Source organism: Culex quinquefasciatus, chromosome 3, assembly GCF_015732765.1.
Source record: "Culex quinquefasciatus strain JHB chromosome 3, VPISU_Cqui_1.0_pri_paternal, whole genome shotgun sequence".
NCBI classification, from domain to species: Eukaryota; Metazoa; Arthropoda; class Insecta; order Diptera; family Culicidae; genus Culex; species Culex quinquefasciatus.
This window is the reverse complement of record NC_051863.1, coordinates 196,563,249-196,588,437: the sequence shown is the minus strand read 5'-3', so window position 1 is coordinate 196,588,437 and position 25,189 is coordinate 196,563,249. Positions and strand designations below refer to the sequence as shown.

The window sequence follows — 25,189 nt, the reverse complement described above, 5'->3', positions numbered from 1 at the left end:
CCACGTCCCAGGATCTGTTCTTATTGTCTTGCGTTTAGTGAATCATGGACCAGTCTCAGCGATACTTAAGTCTACTGAGAAAACGCTGCGTTGCTTTTGGATTTGCAAAATTGGAGCTGAATGTCTGTTAATTTCGGGAAACTAAATAAATTTATCAATGGTGAGCTCAAATAAAGTGCCCCCGGATGGAGGATACGGATGGGTGATCGTCGCTGGTTGTGCAGTGATAAATGTACGTTTACATGCATTTATCAGTTTGAATACAATTAATTAGCTCGTCACGTATACTTTCAGATATTCAACCAGTCACTCATATCTGTGTTTGGTTTGATGTTTGGAGACTATTTGAGTGATTTGGGTGAAAATGCTTTCGGTGCTGCTCTCGTCATGAACATATGCAATATATCCTTGAACTTTTCAGGTAATTGTGTTCAATTCAACTTTTAAAGAAAAATATCATAAATTTGTTCTGCATCCAGGATTAATCACCGGACCAATCATAAAGAAATTTAACGCGAGGAAAGCGTCTATTTTGGGCAGCTTGTTAACTGGCGGTGCTCTGACAGCATGCTCGTATGCAACCGAGATGTGGCAAATCATACTTTCCTACAGTTTAGTGTTTGGATTTGGATTAGGTCTTATTCAGTCTTCGACGTTCGTGGCATTAAATTCATATTTCAAAAACAATAAGGGAAAAGCTGTCGGGTTTGCACTGGCAGGCACCGGAATCGGGCAAATCTTGATGCCATTGCTAGTTCAGTACTTGCTGGATATATTCAGTTTCCGTGGCACTACGCTCATCATTGGTGGACTAGCTTTCAATGGGGTATGTTATCAAGTGACATTTTTGATATGACAGTACATTCATATCTTTTTTTACAAAAGGTTGTCGGAGCTGCCCTTTTGCAGCCAGTAGAATGGCACAAGAAACACGTGTTGGACGAAGAGTCAAACAATGAGAGGCTTCCTCTGATAGTAGCCACAAGTACTCCTACGAATCCTAATAAATCTGACAGTGGATGGTCAAAATTGGCAGCATTGATGGATGTAGCGATTCTTAAGAAAGTCTCATTTCTTAACCTGATTATAGGATTGGGACTTGCATATACAGCATCCACCAGCTTCTCTCTATTTTTCCCATATTTCCTACAGGTAACACAACTACCAAAAACAAAGTATTATTTTTAAGAAATACCTTTTCAGAAAACAGCAAACCTTGACATGTTTCAAACGGCCAACTGTATGTCAATGCTCTCGACAACCGATTTGCTCACGCGTGTCACTGTTCCAGCGTTCGTCGATAGGATGAAATTCTCGCATCGAAACACGTTTCTGATGGCTGGACTATGCCTGATAATCGCACGGTCCGTGATGGCCGAGATGAGAAGCATCGTACCGCTGATGATTACATCGGCTTTTTACGGGATTTTCCGGTCCATAACGATAGTGAATCAAAACTTGACGATTGCCGAGTATTGCGGTGAGAAAGGGCTGGAATCTATGCTGCCAAACGCTCTCGGGTTTAACATGATAACTAAGGGCGTGTTGGTTTTGAGCTTGGGTCAGCTGCTTGGATGGTTTGTTGATTATACCGGAAGTTATTCTCTGAATCTACATGCGCAGAACTTGCTATTGGTATCGACATGTGTTTTGTGGCTATGTGAAATGTACTTTAAATATCGGGATTAAATTTGGTTGGTTTCCACTACCAATAAGTTACTCGTAGTTATTTTATTGAAAGATCCTTAGATCCCCTCCCCCCAGACCTAGGGACCTACATAGGGAAATGAAATGATCTGGGAGAAATTTCAAACATCCAAAGTCGTTACAATTTAATGTAAGGTACGCACTTCGGAAGGAATCGGTCAAGAAAAATTTCAAATGGGCAGCAGCGGTAGCGAAAGCAAGTCAGAGAGGGTGAAGAAAAGCCCCAAGAAAACATTTCCTCTCTTTTGTTCTGCCGTTCGTAAAGCTGTTTCTTGACCCCCTTTCTTTTGAAGAGCATACCAGCCCTAAGGTTGAAAAACTTGTTGTTTCATTTAGGTGCTGGTACGTTTTTTGTACCAAACAAGCACAAACATAACAAAAACTACTAGATTTTTATAAACAACAGTTATAAATCTCGTTTTTTGGTCAAATTGATTTTACATTGATTCCGACCTTATTCTTGCATGGTCTTGTTGCTCGATTGGAACCCCAATTTGACAGTTCGATTGGAACCCTGGAGAGTGACATTTCGCCTCTCCATATAGGCTCTCTACCCAGACCCAATGTTATTCCTGATGGCGGTAATCAATAATCGTTATTGTCTCTCGAAGGTACACGCCGCGCGGCATTTCAGAATGTGCCGCAGACACTGTTGCCAGCGATTTTCTGCACTTTTGGTGCAATAAAAACATACCTCAGTTCTGTTTGAGCCTCCGTGAGTCACAGTCGTTTCGCACTGAAGCTGCTACACAATAGCACCACCGTCCACATTGTTCGCCGATTGAATAGCTACCGCAAGCCGAGAAGAATGACTACGACGGAGGCCCCTACTCGTCGGGTGAGACAATATCCAGACGAGGCGACCGGTCCGTTCTTGGTCATTGCGGAAGCTACCGGAGAGGACAATCTACGACCAACAAACCTCTCTAAGACCATCATTGGCATGTACCAGCAGGACTACGTACGTGCCGTAGTTCTGTCCAGGAGACGCATGAAAATTCTTATGAGGACCGGGCAGGCTGCGAATGACCTCGTTGCCACCCGGACAATCAAGAACGTCCAATTTTCGATCCCGCAACGCCTCGTCGAAGTACTGGGAGTTGCACACATTGAGTTGGAGGTTGACGAAGATGACTTGGCGAACGCTACGACGTTCGACAAGGGGAAAATGATGCAGCTCCATAACCCCAAAATTGTCGAGACGCGTCGTATGAGAAAGCGCGTCGACGGTGTTGACAAGATGCTAACCACTGTTGTGGTTACCTTCGAAGGACAAAAACTACCAACCCATCTCATCATCAACCAGGTGCTGTACCCGGTCAAGGAGTACGTCTACCATACTCGCCAATGCCGCAAATGTTGGCGTATGGGCCATGGGGAAAAAAACTGCAGAGGTAAAGCGCGCTGCAAGAAGTGTGCCCAAGAAATAACAACCACGATTGCTGAGCATGCATGCGAGGTCGCCGTTCCAATCTGCATTAACTGCAAGGGCAATCACGAAGCGGACGACACCAAAGCTTGTCCGAAAGCTATCAAGCGCAAAGAGGATGACCAAAAACGGAAGGAAGCGCACTCTCAAGGAAAAACGGACTGGTTCTCTACCGCTGGTCTAGCTGAAGAGACCTCGGTCAGTCAACCGGTGAGCACTCTTACAGAGGAAACCATCCCGGCGCCGTCAACCTCGGGAGCACAGTCTAAACCAGCTAAGCGCAAGTGTCTCGACGACAACACTGATGACAGCTCTGAGGAAGAAGAGATCCCGCGACTCACCGTACACATCGAAGAAGGAATCCGTAACGCTATCCAACAGGCCATCAACTCCGATGAGGCCACACTAGCAATCAGCGGCGTGCTGGGGCGCCGCCTAGCGAGATTCCAGATGACCGACTAGAAGATGCTCTCAAGGCCAGACTGTTTGACATCCTAGCCCAGAGGACCGATGACTACATCGGTACTCTCCGGTTATAATAAACCACCAAGGGCACCCCAGCCCAGGCATTCCCTCTGCAGTTCCTACAGTGGAACTGCAGAGGAGCCTTGAGTAAAAAGGCAAGTATCATCAATTTGATTAATTCTACCCACTCCTCGATCCTATGTATCTGTGAAAGCCACCTGGATTCTGCAGCCAATTTCGACATTCCAGGCTTTCATCTGTTCCGGAAAGATCATCAAAGCAACTCCAGGGGTGTACTCGTAGCTGCTAGAACCGACCTAAATCCCACATCGCTGGACATCCCAACCCCGCAGGAAATAGATGCAGTGGCCTGTCAAGTTCGCTGCCGACTCGGAAAGCTGACGATCGTTTCGGTGTATATTCATCCGAACACGGTCGTGTCGCAAAACACCTTCGAAGACTTCTTCAACAGCATCCCTCAACCGTGCATCCTGGCAGGGGACTGGAACGCTAAAAATCCAGCTTGGGGCGGAGACATTCAGAACCAGCGTGGAACGAACCTTCTGGCGGCTCTGGATGTGTCGAGATTTGTAGTTTTGAACGATGGCAGCTACACACGGTTCGACGCAAATCGTTTACCAAGTGCTATTGACTTGACCATTGCCTCAGCGGACATCAGCTTACTCTTCGAGTGGGCTCCGTTAGATTTCCCCTACGGTAGCGACCATCTTCCGATTACTTTCGGCACGACAACGGAAGTGGTGGAAGAACAGCAACCGGGAATAAACTACAAAAGGCTTGACTGGGAAAAGTTCTCCACGCTGCTGGACGAAAGAGTTAAGCTGCTGAGCCCTACAGCAAGTTACGAAGTATTTTTCGAGACGGTGTGGCGAAGCCTAAAGGATGCAACACCAACTAAATCATCCACCCAGGTGAGAAAGCTACCGCAGCCCTACTGGGATACGGAACTGCAAACGGCGCTGGAGGACAGAAGGGACAAGTTCAGAGCATGGCGGAGAAAATTAGACTACGAAAGTTACTGCATCTATACGGATGCAGAGCAACATTTCAAAGTCCTAGTCAACAGAAAGCAACGAGAATCGTGGAGGTCACTTTGTGATTCCTTCGATTCCCAAACGTCTGTCCAGAAACTTTGGCGTCTCGGGCGGCGATACAAGAACCGTGTCACTGGAGCGAATCATCGGTTGCGGGACGAAGTTCAGCTTAACAAGCTACTCGACAAGTTGGCTCCCCATCGACCAGCAGAGAACCCTGAATTCAACCAATGCAACTGCAGCTGTACTACAGCCGGAGCTTATTTCACCACAAACGATCTGGACAGTGCCATCAAGCCGGGGCAAGACACCGCACCGGGCGTGGACGGCATTTGCTACTCGGTTATGCGCAATTTGCCTTTCACTGCAAAAATGAAACTCCTTCGCATATACAATGACATCTTCGACACCGGCCGGATTCCAGAAGCCTGGAAAGTCTTCAAGGTCATACCGATCCTCAAACCCGGTAAACCTCCGTCTGACGCCAGTTCCTTCCGCCCGATCGCACTCGCCTCATGTTTTCGTAAATGTTACGAAAATATGATAAAAGAGAAGATCGAGTGGTACATCGAGAGCAACAAACTTTTTCCTCACGAAATATGCGGATTTCGGAAAGGGAAAGGTACTCTAGATGCGCTACACATCCTGGTGGACCAAGTTCAGCTGGCGTTGAACAACAATCAGCACGTCATCGCGTGTAGTGTTGATGTTGAAGGCGCTTACGACAACGTACAGATTGAGGTGCTAGTAGCACAGATGCGCCGATTGGGAATCAGCGAGTGCCTCGTCAAGGCTGTGTACAGTCTGTTCAAGGAACGTCTGCTCCACGCGGTTTTGGATGGTAACCCAATTCAACGGGTGACATGGGTTGGACTACCGCAAGGGTCTCCGTTGAGTCCTCTGTGTTTCAACATCGTGATCTTCAGCCTCTTCGGATTCCGTATCGCGGGGGTTTTCTACCTGGATTTTGCAGACGACATAACAGTGGCGTGTCGAGGAGCGAACCTCGACGAAAGCATTCGTAACATCCAGACGGCGATAGACGAAGTGGTAGGCAGAATCAACGCATTGGCTCTACGGGTAGCTCCGAGCAAATGTAGTTCCATAATCTTCTCGAGACGAGCAGTTGACGACGATAGGACACCGGTTCTAACCGTCGACGGATCACCTGTACCATATCTGCGAAGCATCAAACTTTTGGGGCTGCATCTTACACCAACGCTTTCCTGGCGAAAACATTTTCTTTACGTAAAGCATCGAGCTGCCACCTACACTAATTTCATGCGGTCGGTAGCTGGACAGTCCTGGGGTGCTGATCCGGCGGCCTTGTTGACCATCTTCAAATCCTGCATCAGACCAATCCTGGAGTACGCCTCAATCTTCTTCACCGGTGCACCGCAAGCTGATACGATCATCCTTGATCGCATTCAATGGAGCTGTATCAGGATTGCATTAGGATCTACAAAAACGACACACACGGGTTCTCTAGAAGTGCTGAGTGGACTGATGCCATTGAAACACCGGAGAGAAATGGCGACAATGAAGTTTGTTGAGCGCCGTTTTTCCCTTCTACCATGGCATGAAAGATTTGTCAACACGACCTTGGAAGGGCAATCGTCAACGTGGATTCGACGTAATATCTTGCAGTATCGAGCTTTCAGTGGTTAGTTGAGCACGAGAGACACCCTGCCATGTTTCCAGTTCGACCTAGACACTCGCCGCGTGGCTGTAAAGGTCGACCTTTCTGTTCATCGAGCTATGCAGGAAGGGTTGCATCAACCCGCCAGTGATCGAGTAGAAGCAGAAATCCAACGTAATTATTCTAATGCAACTCTGCTAGCAACGGATGGATCGAAGGACGGAAACGGAGTGGGCTACGCGGTTGTTGACAGCCGCATGCGCACCGTACACAGTACCAAAACGCACAAACTGCTGTCCATTTTCCACGCTGAGTTGCTGGCGCTGCGACAAGCGGTGGAAATTATTGCTGGATCCGGTGCTGGAGAATACGTTGTGCTAACTGACAGCCTGAGCAGCTTGATGAGTCTGTCTAACAGCCGGGTATCCTCCCATCAGCCGAGTGTGTGGTTCGAAATAAAGCGGTTCATCTCCCAGATTTCTGAACGGGGCGCTAATGTCACTTTCATGTGGGTCCCCGCACACCGGGGTGTCCCATTGAATGAGGCAGCAGATCGCGCAGCTAACCAAGCACGGATTACTGGTGGATCAGAAAACTACAATCTTACGAGTCTCGACATTAGTTTCCCAGCACGCAAACGTGCGATGGAGCATTGGCAGTTGGACTGGGATAATGGAACAAAGGGGAGATTCTGCAACAAAATAGTTCCCACTGTGGACACTTCCCCGTGGTTTGCGGATAGAAACTACAACCGGCGGGAAATAGTAGTGCTGTCGAAACTAATTAGCAACCATTCCAGACTTCCTGCGCATCTGTGGAGGAACAACATTGTTGAGGACGCAACGTGCCAATGCGGCGAATCATCTGCTACTCCAGACCACCTGCTGTTCACCTGTGACCTGTACGATGATGATCGACGTGCCCTGTGGAGGGCGATTGTGTCCCAAAAGGAAATCCCGGACTTGGAGCTTGTGTTGAAATCACAAAACGATGTTGTTTTGCGGGCCATAGTGAAGTTTTTTGATGATGCTGCTATCGATCTGTAAAGTGCTGTAGAAGAATCAAAACTTGGCCAACTTATGGCAACAAGAGGCCAGCAACTTAAAAAAAAAAAAAAAAAAAAAAAAATAAAAATAAAAACATACCTGGCAACAATAGAGTTATCTAAGCCCGATCTCACGCACACTAGCACGCCATTTGTTTTGCTGGCGGGTACAAAATTTAACCTCAATCTTTTTCGTATACGTACACGCAATACATGCGCACGTAGATAACTCTATGCCATGCAATTCGAAGAAGAAGAGCAACAAAAACAAAACGCGCAGTATGGGATTTGACAGCGCGCATTTGTCGAAAGTGCGGGCGCGTCGTTTTCGAGGCTGGTATGCCGCGTGTCTTTTAAGGGAATACGCGCAATAATGTCAAGAGAGGTCAAGAGGAAACGGGATTCAAAAACACTAAAATCGATTTTTTTTTTTAGTCTTTTTAAAATAAAAATACTCGTTTTAAAATTTAAATTATTTTTTTCTGTTCCTCAAAAAAAAACTATTATTTCGTCCTTTTGAAATGTTCTTTCACCGTACTAGAACTTGCCTAATCTGGTACCTCACTGCGGGTGACTGTTCGACGACGTTCGTGGATCAACAAGACTTTTCAAAAAATAACCCGTCAAATCTCAACAAAACGGCGGCACCGAAGCATTATTTCCAAGCTGGATTTGAAATTTGTGTAATTTAGCGAAATATTTGAGTCCATTTCGGCGATATTTGTGCAGGTAGGATAGATAACATAGATTTAAATGTTAATTTAGTAAAATAATGTTTTGATTTCCCCGGTTTAGGATGGAAAACTTCGACGATCTAACTAACGACCAAATCCGGCTGAAGCTGCTGGAGTACGGCCTGCCGAACATTCCGGTGACCTCAACGAGCCGCAAGGTTCTGATTAAAAAGCTCAAAAATCACGTCGAAAATGCCAACAGTAAAGTCCGCCGGGAAACGATTCATGTGGCAAAGTACTCTTCCGACGAGGACGTCGAGGAGCAACCGGTAAAGAAACCCCAAGCCAAGAAGGAAGTAAATCGACGGGCCACAATCGGTGGACCGGCAGCAAAACTGTCCCAGACATTGCCGGTGATGCCACAGTTGCCACCCCCGTCCAAGCCAGCCGTTGAGAAGACTGTCGATGCAGGTTCGAAGCGCCGTTCCGGTCGTTTGACCCCGGTGCTGAGCAAAGATGATGCCGGTTCGGTAGTAGCTGCCCCGAAGGAACCTATGATAATCGAGAATTCCGACGACGAGGACGACGTTCCGTTGACGCAGGTGCGATCCCGCGATCGGAAGTCGAAATCCAAGAGTCCTTCTTTGTCCCGGGCCGAAATGGTGACCACATCGTACATCAGCCAAAAGGTCGAGGCCGCAGCCAGACCGGCCATCCCCGAAGAGATGGAAATTGATCTGACGGAATCGGTGGATGAGATTATGGATGAAGCGCCTCCAGCGGAACCGGAACCGGTCATCCGTCCACCAGTGACCCCATCCCGTGAGTCACGCTACAACACCACGACCAACGTCAGCAGCATCACCAGCAAGCGGTCCACCATCGGTGGAGCAGGTTCGTACGCTTCGGAAGCACTCTCCAGCTCGTTCGGACGGCCCTCGATGGCGACCACAACTACGTCGTACACCTCGTACAGTTCTCCGGCGCCGAAGCAACGCGACGAGCTCAAACTGGACCCCACAGATTCGCCCTACTTGAGCGAGTTCACCAAGCGACTGTCCCGGTTGAAGGCGGAGTCTACCCAGGGCGGCACAACCGGTCGGGATTACCCGGTTCGGCGTACAATTGGTTCCAGCGCGTACGCGGCGTCTCCGGTGGTCAGTGCTGGCGGATCGGACTACGTTCAGTCGCGACTGGCCGCGGCTCGTGGACAAAAACCTTTGCCGACGGCGGCTGCTGCGGACGGGAAGGGAGAGATCCGTGCCTCACTCCGGCAGGTCCTGCTGGCACTGGACCAGAAATACTCCTTCAAGAAGCTCTTCTACACGCTGATCGTCATCCTGATTGTGGTGTTCCTGTTTGTGTTTTTCTTCATGTAAACGGAACACGGAGATTCCCGGGGAACCACGCGCGGCTTGCCGAACCACAAGAGATATTTGAACCTGCAGACTTGGCGGAACCTGTTTTAATGTATTACACTGTTATTTTTTTTTTTGTGTCCCTCAACGTGTATCCTTTCTCGAAGTAATTGATATAATAAAGTAGATTAATTCTCCATGTCAATCGTAAAAACGTGTTTGAATCATTTTGATGAGTTTTATGATATTGTTTGAAAGAATCTTATAAATGGGTCATTCTCCGCCATCTCACACACATCAGTTGCCCGACCCCTCTTCGATTTGCGTAAAACTTTGTCCTAACTAATTTCCGAATACTTTGGCGACTGGAAAATTCGCATAAATGCAGCCAAAACTCAAACCATCATTTTTCCACTTTCCAGATCGGCCCGATTTGTCCCAAAGGATGATGTTTTGATTAAAATGAATGATGTTTCAATACCCTGGTCAAAGGAAGTTGTCTATTTAGGTCTCATACTTGACTCGAAACTATTGTTTCGGCAGCATGTAGATAAAATATTGAACAAGTGCAGCATTCTCATCAGGTGTTTGTATCCTTTAATTAACAGAAAATCAAAGCTATCTTTGAAAAATAAGCTAGCAGTTTACAAACAAATAATATACCCCGTTATTGAGTATGCAGTACCTGTTTGGGAGTGTTGCGCTAGAACTCATAAATTGAAGCTCCAGCGTGTCCAAAACAAGGTACTCAAAATGGTTTTGAATGTTCCTGGCTGGACAAGATCAAGTGAGGTTCATGAATTAGCAGAAGTAAAAATGTTGGATCAGAAGATTCAAGAAAAATGTTTGAAATTCAGGGAAAAATGTGCTATATCTGAATACCCCTTGATTCAAGGATTGGTTTAGTTTATGGTAAGATTAAGTTAGTTTTAGGTTAGGTTATGTTTTCTTAAAAAAAAAATTTTCTCATTGCACCTAGTGTTACAAAAATGATAAATCATATACTTTTAAAGTTAAGAAAATGAACAGTGTTTAAATCACGAAAAGCAAACTAAAGCTGAAGAGCCACAGCTGACCACTTATTATGTAAACCAAATGTAATTATTATAAGAAAGATTCAATAAAGTATATTTAATTCAAAAAAAAATTGTCCTAACTAAGGGGTAACTTTTGTCCCTGATCACGAATCCAAGGTCCGTGTTTTGATATCTCGTGACGGAGGGGCGGTACGACCCCTTTCATTTTTGAACATGCGAAAAAAAAGTGTTTTCCAATAATTTGCAGCCTGAAAAGGTGATGAGTAGGAAATGTGGTGTCAAAGGGACTTTTATGTGAAATTGGACGCCCGATTTAATGGCGTGCTCTAAATTCCGAAAGTTTTATGTATGTTTCACACTAAAAAAGTAAAAAAAGAACGCCGACGATTCCCTTTTTTTTAATTCTGGAATATGATATTTTGATCGACACAAAAAACTTTTTCAAAAAAAAAAAAATGTTTTTGTCTGTTCTACAACTTTGTAGAATATTGTTACTCTCTATAAAATAACCCTAAAAAGTTAGAAAAAATACAAATTTTTAAATGAAAAATGTTGAAAAAATCTTGGTCTACAGGGCAAAAACTAACGTTGTAAAATGTTTGTTCTAGAAAAACCGTAAAACTATAAGAAAAACTGCGATTGGCCAAAAAGTTAGTACCGTAGGCTTATAGTCCATGAAATTCCCTAACTTTTGACCTATGGGAGTATGGGTGTTGGAGGCTGTTGGGAAAAGTTATTAAGATTTAAAAAAAATCCATTTTTAACAGTAATTTGCAAAAGCTATGAGAAAAAGTAAAACCAATCCTGGATGTCTATAGCACATTTTGAAGGGCTTCAAAAGACCATTCGAATGCATCTAAGAGAGTTGGAATTGATGAAGTTTTACGGAAATGCGAGCAATTTTAAGATTTTTCATGTTTTTTGGACCTCAAACTTCAATGCCCGTTTTACCCCACTTCCCTTTGTCGTAGAGAGCTCATATTTGGCATGAGTTCATCTCATGTATAGACAAACAAACCCTGAAAGTTTCATTCAAATCGGAGCACCTCGATACGACCTCTAGAACAAACCGAGCAGAATCTACAAATACTGCCTCTTAAAATGACATGCTTCAAAAAAAATTAAGGTTGAGTAAAGGAAAATGACAGAGTTTCTAAAACTTGTTTTCAATGAATATTACGTTTTTTTCGGAATTTTGAGAACGCTTTCAAATTGAGCAGCTATAGTTTTACATAAAAGTCTCTCCAAATTTCTCCAAATTTCCATCTTTTCAGGCTGTCTTTTTTCGCATGTTCAAAAATGTAAGGGGTCGTACCTCCCCTCCATCACGAGATATCAAAAAATCGTGCTGTGTGAGTTGGAGTCTGAGTCTTTTTCCCAAAAAATCAATTTCCTAAATTTTTTTTGACCATTTATTAACCACGTTATCTTTTGAAAAATCGTGTGTTATTTAAAAAAATAGAAATTCCATATATTTTTTTAAATTTAATTTTGAGTTCTTTCAGAGGTGCTTTTCTTTCAAGAATTATTATTTAAATTAAAAAAAAAGACATTAAAAAAAATCGAAAATTCACAGCTTTAACCTGAAAACATTTTTTTTGGTCAATTTGCAAAATGATTTTAAATATATTTATTATCTGCCCAAATTTTTTTCATTAAAAAAATGGGGTTTCAACTTTTAATGATAAAAAGTTAAATAAAAAAAAGGGATCTTTGTTTTGTTTCACAATAACCTATTTGCCTGAAAAGTCCTAATCACAACCTACACCTTTTCCGAAGACACTAAATCGATCAGAAATCCGTTTTTGTAGGGACACCTGCCTAAATTGTATGGAGACTTGAAATAATGCAAAATGTCTTTTTTGCTCATAGAAAAAGACAAGGCTGTGATATTTCACGCACAGACAGAAACTTCCAACGTGTGATTTGTTAAAACAATTAGGGAAACATTGAACATGATTCCACTGCGCGTTTTTTTTAAATTGTTTTGCTTGTTGCATTGATAAATTATTATCGTTACACAGTACAATATAAGCAGCACGTGCAGCTGTCCTTATTATTTTTGTTAGGAAAATAAAATTTACTTTTTTGTTGCATTTATAACTTGCTCACCGCAAAGCTATTACTCTATAGATACTATGTGATGTGTGTGCTTTCTGTTTTCTTTTTTCAATAGTTTTATTCTTTCTATATCACCTGTTTTTTTTCTGCAGTTTCTCTGAACCATCATTCACTTCTTGTCACAATTTCTCACTACACTTTGCTTTACACTTTTTCCGGCCTTAGCTTATTTAGAATAAATAGAGTTAGAGTGATAAACTTTTTATCTTTACACAATTAAGAGGGCGCGTGAAATTCTCGTGAAAAGGGTTACAAAATCGACTAAATCACAAAGCGGAATCAAATAGACTCTCTGTTTATCCTGTTTTTTGTTTGTTTTGCTACACGTTTCAAAGAAAACATCTAATATTTACAAACGTACCGACGTTCCGACGACGATCCACCGGCACTACTTGGTCTGCGGCATTCGTTCGAGAAAGTCCAGCGCCAGAACGCGCTCCACCTCGTCCAGACAGGCCTTGGTGTCCTTTTCGGTGTCGGCCGTGTACGAGATGTGCGACGGCCAGCGCATCGAGAGCGTCGAAAAGAAGCTGTACAGATCCTGCAGGGTGTTGATCGCCTGGCAGGACAGCATGATGTGGCTGCCCTTGTTCGTTTGGGGTTTCTGTGGTCGGAGAATTAGGTTTAAAGGAGTTTAACCCAACAACTCAATCTCAATCGGAACTTACCGGCGAGTGCGACGTGTACCGAAAGTCCATCAGCTGGGAAATGCGCGTCACGTGGGGGATGAAGGCCACACTCTTGGAGTCGTCGTAGCTGCCCGGCTTCAGGTAGTGCTCGTTCTGGCTGCTAACAAACGCCCACCGATACCTGCAAGGTCACGTTAGAACTGTAGACTTATTCACCTACTTCAACGCAAAGACCTACATCTGAAAGTGTGGCAAGATGGTGGCCGGCAGGACACATCCCAGCTCCAGCAGCTTGGCCGTCTCGAGCTGAACCATGCGCCAATGCGGATGTCCGTACGAGTAGAGGCCGTTGTTGGTGTTGGTCACCCAGGCCGTGTCCAGCCCCGACAGCATCCGGATGTGCTGACTAAAAGAAAGAAAATTACAACATTTATCAAGACCTGCTGGAAACCTCCTCGAAAGGTGCACCATTTCTTCTTACCTCGATTGCGATCTGATAGACATAATTGTGTAACGTGTAACGAGACAAGGAGCGATAAAAAGAGACAAAAACAGGCCGTGGTCAACTATTTTTTAAATGTTCATTTCGATTTGGTTTGGAAGAAGGCATCTAAACGACAGAGTTAGCGAAGAGTTGAAGAGAACTAGTAGAAGCAACTTTACAGGCACGCGAAACATCCAAAAGGTCACTACACTACGTTTATGGAAAAAGTGGCTAAGGGCTTCTCCACTCCTGGGGGCAAAACGAGTATTGCACGTGGAAAAAAAAAATAAATTTTAAAATCAGTTCTAAAGTCCTTTTGTTCAAAAACATTTCAAAATTTTGAAGTAATAATATATAACTTTAAAATAAACCACTAAAATATTTCAAAATAATATATATCCAAAAACAGCTCAGTTATAATTCAATAATTTAATAATTTAATAATTTAATAATTGATTAATTTGATAATTTAATAATTTAATAATTTAATAATTTAATAATTTAATAATTTAATAATATAATAATTTAATAATTTAATAATTTAATAATTTTATAATTTTATAATTTTATAATTTAATAACTTTTAAAAATATTTGTACCAGCCTTATTTAAATAACTAGCATTTTCTGGCTCGTTTAAAAATATTCCGTATTTTTGAAAATGTATGTTGTATCGCAAAACCTTTTTTTCGCGAAAACATATTTTACTTAGATATTTTCATAACCAATGATTGCAGACGGACCGGACAACAACCGGACTGGTGTAAAATGCATTTTATAACTATTATTTTATTTATGTGTTAAAGTTATGGCTTGTAATAATTTAAAAATCTAGTGATCAAACAATTTAGGATTTTTTTTTCAGAAAATAAAGAATTCTTAAGTTAAAAATTAGATGTTCAAAAGTTATTAATTTCTGATATTAGGCATAACTGAAATTATTTGAAAAATTAAGATTTTTAATTCAATGATTTAAGTGATTTTAAGAAGAAATTCAAAATTTAAATACTTCGGAAATTCTGAATCATTTAATAAAAAAATAGTGCGGTTTGTTAATCTGTAAATTTTGTTTTCTTTATTTATTAATTTCAGGATTACAGAATTTTTGATAGAAAAATTTAAGAATTTCATAAATTTAGGACTTAAGAATTGAACTAGGTAGGAAATTTAAAATTTAATAAATATAGTATTTCACTCAAAACGAAAAAAATATGTGATTTTAAATTTTTATTCAAATTTTAAACAGCTATTCAATATTTTTAAATTTGAGGATTTGAAATTAAATAAGAATTTCAAAACTTATGATTTATTTCTGCAAATGTCAGAAATTTTGAACCATAAATTTCATTACTTAATAAAAAAAAATGGATTAATAAATATTTTGTTATTTTTGATTAAGGATTAATTATTGTGGAAATAGAGAATTTTTATTTGATTTGAGATTTTAATCATTCAAAAGTTTCTGAAGGATTTTAAAATAAGTTAAAGAATTAAAAATGCATTATTTCTTTTTTTAAGTTGATTTCAAAAATTAATAAATTTTAGAATTTTAAAAATACATTTTTTTATTTGTTAGGGCTTTTTATTTATTATATATTTTAATCTGGTAGCGATCTAGCAGAATTGAAAAAAAAATAAAAGCTATAAACTTAGGAAATCAAGAATTTTCAAAAAATAAAGGATTTCGAGATCTTTAATTGTTTGGAATTTAATAATTTCAGATTATAAGCATTTTATTTTTATTTTTTATGAACACAAACTGCGTCAATTAGTGCTATCCAGCAATTCTAGCCCCCCCAGAAGTGGAGATTCCCCAACACAAGGCACCTTAAGCAGGTATTAGACTATGACAAACTAACAAAACCGTTAACCTGCATACATTGTGCGTTGTTTACAAGTTTGACAAACTGTCAAACACAAAAAACGTGCGAGATTGTTTCGCATAGTCTAATACCTGCTTAACCCAACGAAAAACAAAGGGACTCACCTAAACTCCTCGGTGTCTGTCATCAGTTCCTGCTCGATGGACAAAAACACCTGCACCATCTCGGCGATGATGATCGGCCACAGGCTGGTCACGTGATCGGCCGACATGCGCAGCAGCAGCACCCGGAAGCACAGGAACACCGCCGACTGGATCAGCGGCACGACCTGCGGCAGTCGCAGGCTGTTGGCAAGTTGTTCTGCAGGAAAAAAAAATGACAAATGATGATCACATTTCTACGATTCTTGCGATTGTAGCGCTTCGCACCTTGAATTTCCGGCATATACTTGTGGTACTGGTCTACCTCGCTGCAGAAGATCACAAAGGCCAACCGCTTCAGCAACAGTGCCCTCTGCTCGTACTCTTGCTCCTTCGAGGTGAAAATGTTCAACGTTCCGGTTTGTGCTAGTGGCAAGCGATCTGCAGAAAAGACAATGATCATCAGTAAGGTGACCTGCGTTGACCATCGTCTACAAACAACGTACTCATCAAGTCTCTAAAAGTGGTAGTATCACAGGTCATCAAACTATCCAGGATAGTTTTCCAGTACGGCAAGCAGCGGCTATCAAACTGGAAGAAGGTCGCGTCCAGCAGCAGATCCAGGGCGTCCTTGCGCCACGCCTTCCGCGTGTACTGTGAAGAGAAGATCGCTCTTTAAGTGATCGTCGCTGATCGAGACACACTTGAAGAAGCACTCACCTGATAGGTGCTCAAACTCGCCAGCAAGTTGGAGCACGCGTGAAAGGTCGGAATGTTCTTCGCCGTGTGGGTCTTCAGGTAAGGCACAATGTTGTACATGACGCCGGTCACGATCGTCGTGACCTTGTCCTTTTCCTGCGAGCTGAACGCGACGTCCAGCAGCGGGGCCAGAATGGCGGCAAGAATCTGTAAGATAGATTGTAGTGTGAATCAGACGAATTTAGTGAAGATCAGGTTGACACTCACCGACTGCGCTTGAATGGAGTAGTGCTGGTTCGACGGCATCAACAGCCCGTCCTTGGTGCTCTCGATCGAGCTGAACTCCTCCTTCACCGATAGGTTCCGTCGCAGCCAGGTCGTCTGCTCGAGGCACGATCCGGCCACGTTCGAGATGGCCTCCACCAGGCGAGAAGTTACGTCGTGCAAATCCCGCACGTCCTTCTTGTCGCTGAACGGAATGTTTGGACAGCGCTGGACAAACTCGTTCAGAATCGACAGCGCCACAAACTGGGCCGGTATCTGCAGCGAGAGGCAGTCCTTGAGCAGCGCGTACAGCGAACTCCAGCAGTCGCTAAACTGCGTCTGGGCGACACTCTTCAAGTAGTAGAACAACAGCTCCAGCGCGCTCACTTCCAGATTCAGCCCGACCGGAGGTTGGTAGATCTGCGGCGGTGACTTGATCACCTGGTGCATGGTTTGGATGAACGAATCGACGGACATGATCCGGATGCCGGATATGAGCTTGACCAACAACCGTTGATTATCACAGGCTTGTGGCAGTGACTTCGCCATCACATCGAAGAAATCACCCTCAATCTCCGCCGAATCCGACCCGTTGGTGCTGGCACTACTAGCCGTACTTCCCCCCGACTCGCTGCTCCGCTCGTACCACGCCACAGAAATGGCCGTCAGAAAATTCGTCCCATAGTGCAACGAAATGGGACTGAGGAACTCCAGCAGCTGGTGCTTGACGTGACGGAACTCGCTGATGCTCGTCTCCCACAGCGTTGCGATCGTAATGATGATCCGCGGGAGGTGGCTCAGGATGGCATTCTTGGCCACTTCCTGGTGGCTTGTCTTGGCCTGATTCACGTTCAGCAGCGAAGACGACAGGAATACGTTTACAATACTGTTGATGATCTGGCCCGAGTTGGTCGCCGGCGAGGTCATGTTGTTGGACGCGTTGAACACGTTCGCCAGCGAGATCTGCTGCGACGAGTCCAGCAGGCAGTAGTGGGACAGGACGGTGATCGCTTCCAGCTGAGCCACGATGTAGTCCGTGCACTGGTTGTAGATGATGCGATCGCGCCTCGTCAAACGGTCCAGGTTGGCGCACAGCTGATGAATAATGCTGATTACGATGTTGGTCAGATTGTTCAGGGGGAGGCAGGTCAGGCAGGACGTGATCATGTCCGTCCAGTTTTTGTGGATGTGTTTGAGCTTTTCCGAGGCCAGCGCGGACAACATCGACGACAGGAACATGGGCTGTTGACTCACCAGCTGGTTCGGGATGTACTTGTAGATGCGTTTGTTCTCCGGAGCTGGTCGCGTTGGAGAATTGCTCGAGAGGACGTTCTTGATGCCCTCGTTGAATCGTTCATCGTTACGCTGGATCATGATTTCGTGCTCGAGTTTTATCACCGCCAGCAGCAGATTCAACAGCTCTATCTGATATGCTTCCGCGTACAGCCGCGAACTCTCGGGATCGTTAAACACTAAAATTTCATCCGAATACGTGTAACACTGCGGGGAGGTAAAATAATTCACCGAAGAGCTGATGCAGTACAGCAGAATCTTTTGGACTTTGCACTTTTCCATCAAATCGGCAATGTAATTGGCCAGATTCTTGCCGACGTCCTTCACGATCGACAGCAGTTCGGCGAAGATTCGCGTCATCAACTTAATACACTCCAGCTGGATCTTAGAATTTCCATTCAGATCATCCTTCGACGGTTGCGCCTTCTGCTCCTCATCCTTCTGGTAGTAACTCCGCGTGTAATACAGCAATATCGTTACAATCACTTCCAGATACATGCAACCACGATACAAACTCTGATATTCGCTCTCATCCTGACCATCGGAAAAGCCCTTGCCAAACACGTTCCTCCGGTGTCGCACCAGCAACGATCGAATCTGACTACTCGACACGGACGTCGTCACCGACAGGCACAAAAAGAACCGACTATCATTGGCCAGAATGTTCTTCAACGTTTCGAGCGTGTACAAAATCTGCTTCGTGTTGAAGATCGATTCGTAGATCAAAAAGTGCGTGTGGAACGGGTACAACTTGGACGAGTTCCTCCACGCCTTGCGTCGACCAAATCCAAACAGATCGCCACCGTCCTTGTTGCCACTTTTACTGCTGTCCTTGCTCGTCCCACTACTTCGTTGCGATTCACCCCCAAAGGCGCTGGACGACGTTGGTTCCGCAGCAGCCGGCGCTGCCGTTTTGGCCACGCACACCGGTTCCGTCACGCCATCCGAGTCCGCTGCCGACGACGTGAACGAATAGTTGAGATTCCGGTCCGAAACCGACGAGACGAAGCCTTCGTCATCCGGCGCACCGCCACCACCACCACTAGAAGAGATTAAATAGGTTTTCCGATTTTTGAACCGATCGCCCGACTTGCTCATAAACTCCACAATCGGACCGTCCTCTACGTACCGTTTGACGACCGTTTCCGAGTCGTAGAAATCGGTCGCCGTCGTGGACCGGCTGTAGCTGCCCTCGCTCAGGCGACCCTTCTTGCGGTCAAAATCTCCGTCACTTGCTTCGTCAATGTCCGAGGTCGACCGGTGGAAGTCCTTCTTGTCAACTACGCCGTTGGGCAGCAATCCCGCCTCAACGTGCTCCACGTTGATCAGCCCCGTCGAGTTGGAGCGGTTGCGCATGGCCGCACTCTTCCCGTTCAGCTCCGACTCCAGCGGATTTATAATCACGGATATCTTGGTAAAATTACCATCGTCAACCGCCGCGGCAGAACTGCCCACCTCCTTGGCACTGTCGTTCGTGATGTAGTTCGACACAACCTGACTGTTGTTTGACTTGGAACCAATCGAAACGCCGAAAATCTTCTTCTGAATCGTCCGAATTGGGCTGCGTTTCTTGCTCAGCACGTTGTCCATGTGATACCGGATGCATCCGTCTTCCGAACTAACCGCAAAGCACTCCTTGTCCAGGAACGAATCCCCATCCGTCACCAGGTCCTTCTCCCACTCACTTCCCGTGTCCGTGTCCTGGCGATATCGCTTGGTGTAAATAATGCTCATCCGCTTGGTGCTCTCGTTCAGCAGAATCCTCAGCAAAGGTTTCATTATCCGACCAATATCACCCCGAACCAACGCCTCCTGGAGCCACTTCGAAGCGGATATCTGAATCGACAAGTTCGCGGGCAGCGTTAGAATGTCCAGCACGAGAAACAGCACCTTTTCAAACTCCTTCCCATGATGCGTGTCGCGACCAAGCTTCCACAGCAGCTGAAACCGCCTAAATCCAGCTGGATCTACAATCAGTTCGCTTGTCGAAAGCGTCGGAATTGCCCAGTACCCGTGCAAATTTCGCTTATCCGACGACCCAAACTCCCTCGGCGTAACGAGCAACTTGCTTATGATAACACTTTCCGTGAACCGCGTGTCCAAACAGCTATGAATCCGGTAAAGCAACACGCTGATGTTCCGCGCCTCCGACCGGCTCGAATCCAGATGGTTCCACAGCATGGTCGTCAACACTTGGAAGACCTTGGTTTTGCTCTCCAGATAGTTGACATGCGACAGCTTCAACAGCGGCATCATCATTACGAACGTCGTTCCGGAACTGCTCGACTTGGGTCGCTGATTCGTGCGCAGCAAGCTGACCATATCGATCAAGGTCTGCGACGCGGACAGCTGCGTCTCCAAATCGCCGATGAACGACCCCAGAATGGTCAACGCTTTCAGCCAACCCGGCACATCTTCGCAGCGTTCGTTCAGACCGCAGTCGTTTCCATAACTGGGGAACGATGACATCTCTGTGAGGACGTTGCACGCGAGCTTCAGAGCGTTCCGGAGTGACTCGGAGATTCTTACGCCCACGAGTCGCTTCAGCTTTTCGTTGCTCTCGAGCAGACCTTCGATTTCGAACGATTCGCGCTCCGGTACCGACTCCACGTGGTTCCACCGTTCAAACACGTCCGAGTCTCGTCGATTGTCCATCGACTTCACCAGGATTGTTCGTAGCTTTTTGCTGTCCGATCCGCCGGACATTTTCAAACTTTGAAACGCGTCTTCCAGCTCGGGCAGCAGCGCGTTTATCACAAACACATCGTCGTTCAGGAGACTTTTGCTGTCGCTTGGGTTGATAAACAGGTTGTCCTGAAGGCTGACCTGTTCGGAGGAGGAACCGGAACTGCCCGACGAGTCCAGGTTGGTTCCGTCGAAAATCTGCCTGCAAACGTACAGCTCGTAGAACAGAACGTACTGTTTGATGCACTTTTCCAGAATGGGACAATCCGGAAGCTGGGCGGGTGGAATCTGCGTCGGAACTTTGATCACAATGTCGGAGTGGACGTCCTCGCGATCGCTGCACGTGCTCTGGCGCTCCTCCTGACTTGACTCCCCAGCGGTGCCGTCTTCGTTCTTCAAGTTTGGCGTTGAGCTCGCCGTTGCGATCGTGGTTCTCGATCCGCTCGAGACGGTGGTGCCACTTTTGTTGCTGTTGCTGCTTGTGCTGCTGCTGTTGCTGGCACTTTCGGCCGCGTTCACCGACTGGTCCAGCTCGCTTAGTTTGGTGTACGATTTGGACTTCTTTTTCGACTTTTTGCTGTACTTGCTCTTCTTGTTCAGGCCCTGGCTGGAGCTCGATCGTGCGAAGGAACTGTCGTTGACCTGGAGCGAGCTCTCGTGGATCTTCGAGTCGGAGTTGCTTTTTTCCAGCGAGACGGGCGTCTCCTTGGCCTCTTGACCCTCGGGGGTGACGCTGTTGCTGCGCGTGCTGATCGACAGGTCGAGGACCTTCTCGGACATGATCATCGGCTGCACCTTGGAGACGATCTTGACGCACAGCCTGAGCGAGGCGCCCACTTCTGGTGCGTTCATGTTTTCCGAGTACACGGTTAGCATGCGGATTAGGGAGAGCAGGAATTTGGGGAGGTAGACTCGCGTCGTCTCGTTGTACATCTCGAGCGAGAGCGTTTCCAGCAGGAACTCGGTGAGGAAGCAAACTTCGATGGCGCCCGGCGGTCCGCCGTCGATGCGAACGTGGTCTTTGACGTTGGCGCTGGTGATGATGGTTCCGGTTGAGGGTCGATTTGGTTGTTTCTTCTGGACCGCATCGCGATACAGCGTTGTCATGTAGTTCCAGATGTAGGACGGGTCGAACGTGGAGAAGAGAAGGTTGGCCGATTTTTGAACCTCCAAGTTGCCGTTGCAGAGGGAAATGGTTCGGATGATGTCGCACAGAACGTCGTCCAGTATGCGTTGGCCGATTTCTGCCTTGTCCAGCAGGGATATTAGTATTCGGTAGGGGCTCAGATCGACGGGATTGGAGGTCACGCTTGATTTCAAGATGAGTTTAAATGCACTGATGAGGACCTCTTTCGAGTGAATTTCGAAGTAGCTGTTCGGGTCGGACGATTCCCGGTCGTGGCCGATGTCTTCGAGATGTTTGCCCAGGCTGGTGTCCGCGCCGAGAAGCCACGAGTAGAGTCGTCGGTTGAGGGACATGTCCCGTCGCAGGATGGTGTTGAGGGCAGTTTTGACGAGTTTGATGACGTCCCGTTTGGCCAGGACCATCTCGTGCAGTGGGAATGCGAGAAGGAGAAACTCGAGCGTATTGCGCTGAACTAGGATGACGGCATCGTTCAGACAGCCGCAGAGTCCGGTGACGAGCAGTTCTACGCTGCTGCCCATGAGTTCCTTCTGGTCGCCGCAGTGTCGCTTCTTGTCGAAGTGGTCCAGCACGTACGAGATGGCGGGGAGGCGAACGGAGGCGTTTGTCACGATGCACTCCCAAAGGCAGGTGTAGAAGCATTCGGGCTTGACGGCGGCGCACACTTTATCGAGGAGCGAACTGGTCCGTTCGAAGTGGTCCTGGCCGGACTCGAGACCGGGAAAGACTCCACTGAGGAAGCCACTCAACGCGGGTCGCAACTTTTCACCCAAGGGAACGAAATACTTTTCGTAGATCGAGAGCAGCGTGGGTCGCACGTTCATCGCGGAATATCCCAGCAGGGGGAACAGGCCGGCGCTGTAGATGAACAGCTCGGACGCCAGGCGATCGACACCTATGTTGCTGAAGATTACGTCGTACGATTCGAGCGCTTTTAGGTGCACTCCCGAGGGCAACGCCGGGTGCATGCACTGGGCCAGACGTTTGGAGATTTTGATCCGCCTCGGAATGATTTGATACTGCGAGTTTGTCGAAATTACTTTGTTCAGCTTGCCCAGGGCAGAGATGAGATCGGCCCACTCGCTTGAATACTCGAAGTTTTTCAGCGCCTTGTCAATGTTCGACATGTACACGCGATACTTGGACTGCTTCATCAGGTCGTACTCCTCCATCAGTCCTGATCCGGTTGCCGTGTCCATCTTGGCCGGAAAGCTTTTCACGGTTCTTCGCTGCGATAATCTGCAAGAGAAGAGAAAAAGTTAGAATTAGAATGACTTAAAATTCCAAATTTTGTTGTAACTTTTAAAACGTTCTAACATTTCCCGGTTCGCACCATACTGGGCCCCGCAAGATAAGCCGACAAGTGTTTGACACTGATAAAAATGGCTCGAACCACAACCTACGACTGGCTCGGCTGATCAGCGGACAGTGCGCGCGCTATCGCATAGATTTGAATGGAGGAAGCACCCGGAGGAGGAGGATGTTTTCTTATCATCAGGGTGTGTGAGAGTGCGCTCCCGGCTAAGAAAACAAAAATTGGCAAAAAAAGTAAATATTACAGACAAGTTGTTTGAGGTGCGTGAGTCACACTTTGGTTCTGTTATCGAACCGCTGAAGGTGTTTTTTTTTTTTAGTTTGCGTTGAGTAACGCATTTTTTTGCACGGGAGATGTTAATTTGATTACAAATAATTACTGGAAAATTGGGTCAGCCACTGACTATCTAACTTTCATTTTAAAATGTTCACCATTAAAATGGAACAGCATTAGACAAAACAAAAATGTCCCCGCACAAAGAAAGAAAAAGGCCACAGAGGAGAGGACACCTGAACCGAAACAAACTAATCGCACCTGCATTGCACCCACCAACAACGAACCACGAACCACGATAGTGTTGTGGGGCAGCAGTTTCGCCGATATAATGCTAATGAAAAACACGGAGACACAGTTAGGTAATAAATATGCCTCTTTCTCCCCCCCTGAGGGGGGCCACCCCCTCGTGCAAACAGCTGAGTCAGCCGGCATCGGCCTAGCCTCGGTCTGTGATATGTGAGAGTGTTGAAAGCGACTCGCAGAACACAATAGAGAGAGAGAGTTCAGGCGATAAGCGCCGTCCGTCCGCGACGACAAACCGCAAAGTTAAGCCACATTTGACCCCAATATTGCACACGTTCGCTCAGTTATATATTCCTGTATGTGGCCATACTCCTACAAAACAGAAGCAGCAGCAGCGAAATGCACACACCACAACATTGCGATACAGTTATTCGTGCGCGCTGCTTCTAGTGCTCGAGAAGAGGCAATTATTTATTTGCCGTGTGCGTTCATTGCTGAACGCTAAGCGGGGGTTCGTCGATACAGATCTTGTGTCGCTGGCTGAAGCGGGACTTCCCCTCCCCGGGGGGAGATATCTATCTGTCTTTTGTGTGTGGAGGGTGCTCCTCTCTCTGTTGAGAGTGCACAAAAACGATAGTCAAAACAATGAATCATGACTATATTTGCGTTGCAATCTTGCGACTCTTGTGTGCTGCAAAACGGCCCTGAGGTGCATTACTATGTACTTCCACAGCAGAATACAACACAACAATAAAAATACAAATAAATCCCCGTTAATAACGTTTCGCTTCTCTTCTAGACTCTTGCTGCTGTTGTTGTTGTTGTTGGAGGCTTACGTACGTGTCTCAGTTCATGCACCTCTCCTTCCCCCGTTGCGTTTGCGAAGTGATCCGCAAAAATCCACCTCTCAGCTGCTTCCACTTCCGATGCTTCGAATCCCGAACTGGTCCTCCTTGTTGACTTTTTGCTCGCGATCAACAAAAACAATCAATTTTTCCGCAGCGCTCACTAGGATCCGAGTCCCGAGTCGATGGCAGCTGGCCTTGTTTTTTTCTTGCACACCAGCAGCAGCCCCTCGAATGAACTGCGTTCTACATTTACGAAATTTTCCTTCTTTCTTTCACGTCTTCAGCACGCAAAATTAAAAAATTTGGCCATTCGGAGCCCAGTCCCCGCCACGGAACACCACCCGGAGAAGCGGGACCACGGTCCGACGCGTTGAATTTGGCTGCGGACGGTTCGATTTTCCTGAATTTTAATGGGAATTTTCCAAAATGACGAGAAGAAAAAAAAAAGTTGCTCAAGATTACACACACGTCGACCGACCTTTTGCTTCGCACCTTGACAACTGATGGTCTGACGAGCGAGCGAGCGGAGCAGCGAGATGACGAGTGCGAAGAGGAAGAGAAACGTCAAAAGTTTTGACGGTCGGACAGTGGTGCCAGAGTTTCCAAGTCCAGTGTGCAGATTTGTGGATGGGGTCCTAAAAAGCGAATTTAATTTTTTATGAAATAAATTTTAACAAAATTGATCAAGGCTTAAGACCGTTAATAATAGTAAAAACTAGTTTTATTGGACCTTTGAAAAAAACTCCATTAATGAATCTTAACAAACAATATTCTAAAAATGTAACAACCAAAAAAAAAAACTCAAGTTGTAACACTC

The 25,189-nt window shown here is 45.8% G+C and overlaps 3 protein-coding genes across 5 annotated transcripts; 2 read left to right on the top strand and 1 right to left on the bottom strand.

Annotated features, from left to right (window-relative positions):
• On the top strand, nt 1-1,709 carry LOC6031164 (monocarboxylate transporter 12). Its single transcript, XM_001841955.2, has 5 exons — nt 1-232; nt 295-421; nt 480-826; nt 886-1,152; nt 1,204-1,709. Exons 1-5 carry the CDS (start codon nt 158-160, stop codon nt 1,687-1,689), a joined length of 1,302 nt encoding a protein of 433 aa, XP_001842007.1. The 5' UTR covers nt 1-157; the 3' UTR covers nt 1,690-1,709.
• A 6,231-nt stretch (nt 1,710-7,940) lies between these two features.
• LOC6031165 (otefin) lies at nt 7,941-9,586 on the top strand. The gene is made up of 2 exons (XM_038265262.1): nt 7,941-8,069; nt 8,136-9,586. The coding sequence occupies exon 2, from the start codon at nt 8,137-8,139 to the stop codon at nt 9,391-9,393; it is 1,257 nt and encodes a 418-aa protein (XP_038121190.1). The 5' UTR covers nt 7,941-8,069; nt 8,136; the 3' UTR covers nt 9,394-9,586.
• A 2,987-nt stretch (nt 9,587-12,573) lies between these two features.
• On the bottom strand, nt 12,574-24,883 carry LOC6031166 (protein dopey-1 homolog). Of its 3 annotated transcripts, XM_038258650.1 has the most exons (11): nt 24,365-24,883; nt 18,991-22,929; nt 16,572-18,903; nt 16,326-16,511; nt 16,112-16,259; nt 15,894-16,046; nt 15,630-15,825; nt 13,641-13,652; nt 13,398-13,565; nt 13,199-13,340; nt 12,574-13,134 (listed from the first exon to the last, which is right to left on the bottom strand). In XM_038258650.1, the coding sequence occupies exons 2-11, from the start codon at nt 22,887-22,889 to the stop codon at nt 12,919-12,921; spliced, it is 7,452 nt and encodes a 2,483-aa protein (XP_038114578.1). In that variant the 5' UTR covers nt 22,890-22,929; nt 24,365-24,883; the 3' UTR covers nt 12,574-12,918. The 3 variants fall into 3 exon arrangements, with proteins under 3 accessions (XP_038114578.1, XP_038114576.1, XP_038114577.1); XM_038258648.1 differs by having other exon boundaries at nt 16,572-22,929; XM_038258649.1 differs by lacking the exon at nt 13,641-13,652 and having other exon boundaries at nt 16,572-22,929.
• Between the last annotated feature and the right edge of the window lie 306 nt (nt 24,884-25,189).